General features: G+C 46.5%; 1 protein-coding gene across 1 annotated transcript in view; it reads right to left on the reverse strand.

Moving 5' to 3' along the window:
- Positions 1 to 494: 494 nt before the first annotated feature.
- arsb (arylsulfatase B) overlaps positions 495 to 8,225 on the reverse strand; it is a 32,071-nt gene continuing 24,340 nt past the window's right edge. Inside the window, exons 7-8 of the mRNA XM_024397146.2 lie at positions 4,195 to 4,353; positions 495 to 3,951 (exon numbers count right to left, since the gene is read on the reverse strand). Of these exons, the coding sequence (XP_024252914.1) occupies positions 3,683 to 3,951; positions 4,195 to 4,353 (428 nt within the window). The 3' untranslated portion in view covers positions 495 to 3,682. The remainder of the gene's footprint in view (positions 3,952 to 4,194; positions 4,354 to 8,225) is intronic.

The following is an 8,225-nucleotide window of genomic DNA, read 5'->3' on the forward strand; positions in this document are numbered from 1 at the left end:
TGGGTTCATTGTCCATTTGGAAGACCCATTTGCAACCAAGCTTTAACTTCCTGACTGATGTCTTGAGATGTTGCTTCAATACATCCACATAATTTTCCTGCCTCATGATGCTATCTATTTTGTGAAGTACACCAGTCCCTCCTGCAGCAAAGCACCCCCACAACATGATGCTGCCACCAAGTGCGGAGGTCTTGGCTGATTTCTTTTGATTTCCCATGATGTCAAGCAAAGAGGCACATAGTTTGAAGGTAGGCTTTGAAATACATCCACAGATAAACCTCCAATTGACTCAAATGATGTCAATTAGCCTATCAGAAGCTTCTAAAGCCATGACATAATTTTCTGGAATTTTCCAAGCTGTTTAAAGGCACAGTCAACTTAGTGTATGTAAACCTCTGACCCACTGGAATTGTGATGCAATGAATTATAAGTGAAATAATCCGTCTGTAAACCATTGTTGGGAAAATTACTTGTCATGCACAAAATAGATGTCCTAACCGACTTGCCAAAACTATAGTTTGTTAACAATACATTTGTTTTAAATGACTCCAACCTAAGTGTATGTAAACTTCCGACTTCAACTGTGTGTACATGTATTTTTGTAATGCGAGCGGTGTGGTTAGCAAGTTAGACCGCTGCACCACAGGAGGTCTTCACCTTTATTCTGCCAGTTGTTCGCAGTGATGAGTGTCGGCTGTGAAAAGCAGACACACACTCTGGCGGTATACCCCATTCTCACTCTCACTCTCTCTCACACTCACACACACAATGGCAGGTAGAGTTACAGTTTAAAAAAAGCTCTTAATGAATGAAGGGAGAAAGGGATGAAAGAGGTGATGGGTAAACAGCACAGTTAGGAGTGAGAGAGATGTGTGTGAGAGAGAAAGGGGGGTTGTGGTTAGTGCTGTAGTTAGTGATATCACAGGCCTGCTGTGTCAAATGGAGATAAGTGGGAGGGACTACACTCTAAACTAAATCACTGTTTAGCCACCACGTTGAGGAGATAAGTGGGAGGGACTACACTCTAAACTAAATCACTGTTTAGCCACCACGTTGAGGAGATAAGTGGGAGGGACTACACTCTAAACTAAATCACTGTTTAGCCACCACGTTGAGGAGATAAGTGGGAGGGACTACACTCTAAACTAAATCACTGTTTAGCCACCACGTTGAGGAGATAAGTGGGAGGGACTACACTCTAAACTAAATCACTGTTTAGCCACCACGTTGAGGAGATAAGTGGGAGGGACTACACTCTAAACTAAATCACTGTTTAGCCACCACGTTGAGGAGATAAGTGGGAGGGACTACACTCTAAACTAAATCACTGTTTAGCCACCACGTTGAGGAGATAAGTGGGAGGGACTACACTCTAAACTAAATCACTGTTTAGCCACCACGTTGAGGAGATAAGTGGGAGGGACTACACTCTAAACTAAATCACTGTTTAGCCACCACGTTGAGGAGATAAGTGGGAGGGACTACACTCTAAACTAAATCACTGTTTAGCCACCACGTTGAGGAGATAAGTGGGAGGGACTACACTCTAAACTAAATCACTGTTTAGCCACCACGTTGAGGAGATAAGTGGGAGGGACTACACTCTAAACTAAATCACTGTTTAGCCACCACGTTGAGGAGATAAGTGGGAGGGACTACACTCTAAACTAAATCACTGTTTAGCCACCACGTTGAGGAGATAAGTGGGAGGGACTACACTCTAAACTAAATCACTGTTTAGCCACCACGTTGAGGAGATAAGTGGGAGGGACTACACTCTAAACTAAATCACTGTTTAGCCACCACGTTGAGGAGATAAGTGGGAGGGACTACACTCTAAACTAAATCACTGTTTAGCCACCACGTTGAGGAGATAAGTGGGAGGGACTACACTCTATACTAAATCACTGTTTAGCCACCACGTTGAGGAGATAAGTGGGAGGGACTACACTCTAAACTAAATCAATGTTTAGCCACCAAAGTGCTGTGCATCTCCCTTCTGACATACAGAATATTTGAGGACGTCTTTCTTCCGTTTACTCTTTGACAAAGGATATATATGGTGCGGTAAAAATCCGGGCCATGCAACTGTCATCTTTTGTTATTTCTAAACGTCTCTAGCGGTACAGTTTGTCCCTCTCCTGCGGTCAATCAGCTCACATTACAGGCCAAGTGTCAACCGTCACGTTGGTGACCAGGCCGTCGGCCCTCCGCAGGCGGCGTTTCCTGTGACTACCCAGCATGCTGCTGGCCGGAGGGAGGTCAAAGGGCGGGGTGAGGGGGTCATAAAGTGTCTGTAGAGGAAATGCGTTTCTTAGAGATGGAAATGGTCACTGGGGGAATGTGTGTACATCGGTTTGTCATTCTGCACTAACAAGTGTACTACATATTAACATGATATTATGCTGAGAGGGTCTCACATGTTAATATATCATTGGCTCATTGAACCATATTCTCTTTAGACACCTAGTAGCACAGAGTTAGAACTTCAAGTGAATCCAAACATCACACACACAAGGCTGCTCTCTGATAGTGAGACAGACAGTGTGTGTGTGATTGGGGCGTGGATGTTATGTCTCTGGCCATACCAGCAGGATCTGGGACATTCCTCATGTTTCTAACCTCTGACCCCTAAAATACTCCTAACCCATTTAGCACCTATTTATAAACTCCTAAGACAACCACAGCAGGAGTTAACTGACCCCAATCATATGCTTGTTATTACACGAAGCTAAGTTATACAACTAGCGAAAGGATCTTACTGTTACCACATACCAGTATTTATATCCAAACCCACTTACATGAAACTCATTCACACGATAAATCATACATTCAGGGATAAGTCAAAGTGGGAACCAAACCCACAACCCAGCTGTTGCTGATACCATGATCTCACCATCTAAGTATGGGGGCTGAACAAGCCCGCGGGTTTCTTCCTGTTGACGGCCCTGTTTGACACCAACACAGGAGGGGACTGGAGCTTTGGTGGTAATACCTGAAGCATTTAGGAGGGTTCTGACGAATCAGCGACATGTGGTAGCTAAGCCCCGTTGACGTAACGACTCGGACTCACCTTACCTATTTTTTTACTGCACACATAACGGAATAGTTATTGTACATGAAAAGGTTTCTTTGATGTAAGAAGAAGTCAGATGTAACGTCTGAAACATCGTCACTTTGTATTCCCTGCTTGGGCCATCCATGAAATACATCAAAACTAGCTTCTATTCGGCAGGCAGCCTAGTAGTTAAGAGCGTTGGGCCAGTAACCGAAAGGTTCGAATCCCCGAAGCCGACTAGGGGGAAAATCTGTCGATGTGCCCTTGAGGCACTTAACCCTAATTCCTACCGTAAATCACTCTGAGTGAAGAGCGTCTGGTAAAACAACTAAAAGGGAAATGTATTTAAGGAACATCATGACCTGATTTGAGTTTTGTTGCACCATAAAACATCAAATGGCACCTTTTAAAGTGACTCGATAAAAACACCAGACAGCCTCTCTCACACAGACATACACACAACAGCACACGCATATATGGATGCAGCATACCGACCCATCCACCAACCCACCCACCCACCCGGAGGAAAAGTGACCATTGAGATCTTGAATTCTATTCATGTCTCTTCATAGCTGGAATCTGGCACTTTACACTTCTCCTTCATCGTCATCCCCACCATTGTGTCTATTCCCAGGGCCCCCAGGCTCCAGTGCCAGGGTCACACCTGGGGTCGTCATCAGGGAAGGTGATTGGCTGAGACCTCTGCAGGTAGTGGCCTAGTCTCCTGAGGAGGTTGTCCACCACGTTGGGGTGCTGGTCAGACACCTCATCCCTTTCTTCTGGGTCCGCCTCCACATCAAACAGCATCACAGGCTTCAGATGATTAACAGAAGCAGAACTGTTGGTTCCAGAACTGTTCTCCAAGCCTGGACGGGTGAACCATCGGTCACAGCCTGGAGGAGGGACGGTGGAGAAATATGAAATATAGCAGGGACGTGTGTGTGTGTGGCTGTGCGTGTGTCTGTGCGCATACAATCGGTGAATATACTACCCTCATGCTATATTGCTACATGCTACAGAGATCGAAACTAATAAAAACCCAGTCACACTTTACTTCCTCCGCCGACCAAACGCACACGGCAGTTATGATGTGTCAGCTATGAGGTGTCATAAACTGACAGAGGCAAGCTAGTTACCTGGGTAGCCAGTCAGCAGCTTCCACTGCATGCTGCGGATGGCAGCGTGGATAGACACGTTGAAGCCTGAGTTGGACCAGGACCAAGGGTTGGAGGTGGAGCCTCCACGCCTCACTGGAGCATTAGAGACAGGCAACCCCTGGCAAGCACTGCCTGGACCTGGGAAGAGGGAGGACGGAGCGGGAGGAAGGAGAGCGGGAGAAAGGGGAAAGGAGAGAGAGAGAGAGAGAGAGGGGAAAGGAGGGAGAAAGGAGAGGAGAGAGAGAGAGAGAGAGAGAGAGAGAGAGAGAGAGAGAGAGAGAGAGAGGAGAGAGAGGGGAAGGGAGAGAGAGAGGCAGGGGAGAGAGAGAGAGAGAGAGAGGGGAAAGGAGAGAGAGAGGGCAGGGGAGAGAGAGAGATGTTGAAGAGGAGGGAGAGAGAGTGAAATAGGGGATGGATGATAACGGAAGCCAATCTATATTTCCCCAAACACTCTAGTATAATAATAAGAGAGAGAAAGTGGAAATTGCTGAAAAACATAGCAGTGGTCGACCGCTGGACACAAAGCGCTCACTGTAAGAGAGACTAAAGAGGAAGTGAAGTAGAGAGGCCGAGACACTGAGCACTGCAGCATACCTGAGAATGGGCTAGACGTGGGCTAGGCAGGCCGTATAGACAGATGTAAATAAACAGAGCAATGAGAAAGAGCTCTTTCTTCCCCACAGGCCAAACAATGAAGCAGCAGGAATGGAGAAGGCTTTTGTACTTGGAACGTTGGCTAAAATGTGGAATTCAAGGTGTGAGATCTCTCTGGACTCGCACAATTTCTGGGGTCGGACTGGGAAGAATTCGCCCTTCCCTTTGATGCCAAGGTCAGCTACTGGGTAGAGCAGAGTGGGCAGTCGGAGTACCAGCTTTACTCACTTCAAACAGAAACGGAAACTTGTTTTGATTCAAATGAGAGAAGACTGATGATTAGAAGGATTGAGACCAGAGTCCTTATATTACACAGATAACGGATTCACTGCTCCTCAGGTTAAGATCGAACGGCCCTCAGATTCACCACATCAGCAGTACTTCCCCACTCCTGAGGTACAAGGGGGGCAAAAAAAGTATTTAGTAAGCCACCAAATTGTGCAAGTTCTCCCACTTAAAAAGATGAGAGAGACCTGTAATTTTCATCATAGGTACACTTAAACTATGACAGACAAAATGAGAAAAGAAAATCCAGAAAATCATACTGTAGGATTTTTAATGAATTTATTTAGAAATTATGGTGGAAAACAAGTATTTGGTCACCTACAAACAAGCAAGATTTCTGGCTCTCACAGACCTGTAACTTCTTCTTTAAGAGGCTCCTCTGTCCTCCACTCGTTACCTGTATTAATGGCACCTGTTCGAACTTGTTATCAGTATAAAAGACACCTGTCCACAACCTCAAACAGTCACACTCCAAACTCCACTATGGCCAAGACCAAAGAGCTGTCAAAGGACACCAGAAACAAAATTGTAGACCTGCACCAGGCTGGGAAGACTGAATCTGCAATAGGTAAGCAGCTTGGTTTGAAGAAATCAACTGGGAGCAATTATTAGGAAATGGAAGACATATAAGACCACTGATAATCTCCCTCGATCTGGGGCTCCACGCAAGATCTCTCCCCATGGGGTCAAAATGATCACAAGAACGGTGGGCAAAAATCCCAGAACCACACTGGGGGACCTAGTGAATGACCTGCAGAGAGCTGGGACCAAAGTAACAAAGCCTACCATCAGTAACACACTACGCCGCCAGGGACTCAAATCCTGCAGTGCCAGACGTGTCCCCCTGCTTAAGCATGTCCAGGCCCATCTGAAGTTTGCTAGAGAGCATTTGGATGATCCAGAAGAAGATTGGGAGAATGTCATATGGTCAGATGAAACCAAAATATAACTTTTTGGTTAAAACTCAACTCGTCGTGTTTGGAGGACAAAGAATGCTGAGTTGCATCCAAAGAACACCATACCTACTGTGAAGCATGGGGGTGGAAACATCATGCTTTGGGACTGTTTTTCTGCAAAGGGACCAGGACGACTGATCCGTGTAAAGGAAAGAATGAATGGGGCCATGTATCGTGAGATTTTGAGTGAAAACCTCCTTCCATCAGCAAGGGCATTGAAGATGAAACGTGGCTGGGTCTTTCAGCATGACAATGATCCCAAACACACCGCCCGGGCAACGAAGGAGTGGCTTCGTAAGAAGCATTTCAAGGTCCTGGAGTGGCCTAGCCAGTCTCCAGATCTCAACCACATCTTTGGAGGGAGTTGAAAGTCCGTGTTGCCCAGCAACAGCCCCAAAACATCACTGCTCTAGAGGAGATCTGCATGGAGGAATGGGCCAAAATACCAGCAACAGTGTGTGAAAACCTTGTGAAGACTTACAGAAAACGTTTGACCTCTGTCATTGCCAACAAAGGGTATATAACAAAGTATTGAGACAAACTTTTGTTATTGACCAAATACTTATTTTCCACCATAATTTGCAAATAAATTCATTAAAAATCCTACAATGTGATTTTCTGGATTTTCTTTTCTAATTTTGTCTGTCACAGTTGAAGTGTACCTATGATGAAAATTACAGGCCTCTCTCATCTTTTTAAGTGGGAGAACTTGCACAATTGGTGGCTGACTAAATACTAGCCCCCCCCCACCCCACTGTACATCCACATTAGGCTGGTAGTGAGCTCTGTTGTAGTCTGGGTACCAGTTATTTTTTTGGCTGACACTCCACTACTTAGAAAAGAATGCCTGTCGGTTTAATGCTGTTAAAAACAACCCTCCCAACATTCATTTTGTATGTGTAGCTACCCACAAGCCCTTGTTCTCCTCTCTCTGAGATGCAACAAGCACAAACTCATTTCTTAGTTCATGGCTCCCTCACTGCTGTAACATGACAGACATTTAAAACACGTCCCATCTCAGACCACATGATGAGCATTGCGACATTCAAATCTATTGATCCGCTTATGAATGATGTGTGGGCTTTCCTCACAAGCTAATTGTTATCACATGCATTCAGTTAGACAACTGGTGAATACCCCCGCCCAGATTCTTAAGTGTGCTGCATTGCAGATTTGATTGGATCCAGCCAAGCGGAGGTTGAGTAAATGTGAAAGGGTTTGGGGTGATTTTGAGGTAGAGTTTTACGGTTTGGTGCCAGAATGCCAGTGCTTCACAGGCAGACAGAGGCCCCGGGAAAGTCCCAAATCATCCCAGCTATATCCATTATCTCCAACCCAAAGGATAGCATGGGATTTAAGCAATATGGTGGAAACTGAACCTGTAGCCTATCACCATGTTAGAAGTGAAGGTGAACGTTGGTGAGAAGGTCAAGGGTCACAGGGGTAATGGGCTTGTATAGTAGAGGACATGAATATGAAGGATTAGCCTGAATCCTATATAGGGAGAACACTTAGAATACTAAGGAGACCAGAGCAGCCTGTTCTAGAGTTTGATGTTCCCTCCTTTACCCTCATCACACTGTGTTCTTCCCCCACATACTCGTTTACTCTTATTTCCCCTCTCTCCACAGGAACGACAGAGTGCAGCAGACGGCCAGGGCCTCTACATCTGGATCCAACTGCACAGCGGGACCAGTCCCAAATTGGACGGGGGAAGAAAGGAGGAGAGGGGGTGGAGAAGAGGGAGGAAGAGGGGAAGAAAGGAGGCGGAAGAGGTAGGGAGAGAAGGAGAGCAGGCGGAGAGGGAAGAGAAGGAGGGAAGAGAAGGAGAGAAGGGAGGGGGGAGGGTGTTAAGGGAGAGATATGGAGAGAGGTAAGAGGGGGAGAGAAGATGGGAAAGAGGAGAGCGGGGGGGAAGAGGAGAGCTGGGGGAAAGAGGAGAGCGGGGGGAAAGAGGAGAGCGGGGGGGGAACAGAGGAGAGCGGGGGGGAACAGAGGAGAGCGGGGGATCAGAGGAGAGCGGGGGATCAGAGGAGAGCGGGGGGGAAAGAGGAGAGCAGCAGGGAGAAAAGAGGAGAGCGGGGGGGAGAGGAGAGCAGGGGGAAAGAGGAGAGC

The sequence above is a fragment of the Oncorhynchus tshawytscha genome, linkage group LG33 (assembly GCF_018296145.1).
Source record: "Oncorhynchus tshawytscha isolate Ot180627B linkage group LG33, Otsh_v2.0, whole genome shotgun sequence".
NCBI classification, from domain to species: domain Eukaryota; kingdom Metazoa; phylum Chordata; class Actinopteri; order Salmoniformes; family Salmonidae; genus Oncorhynchus; species Oncorhynchus tshawytscha.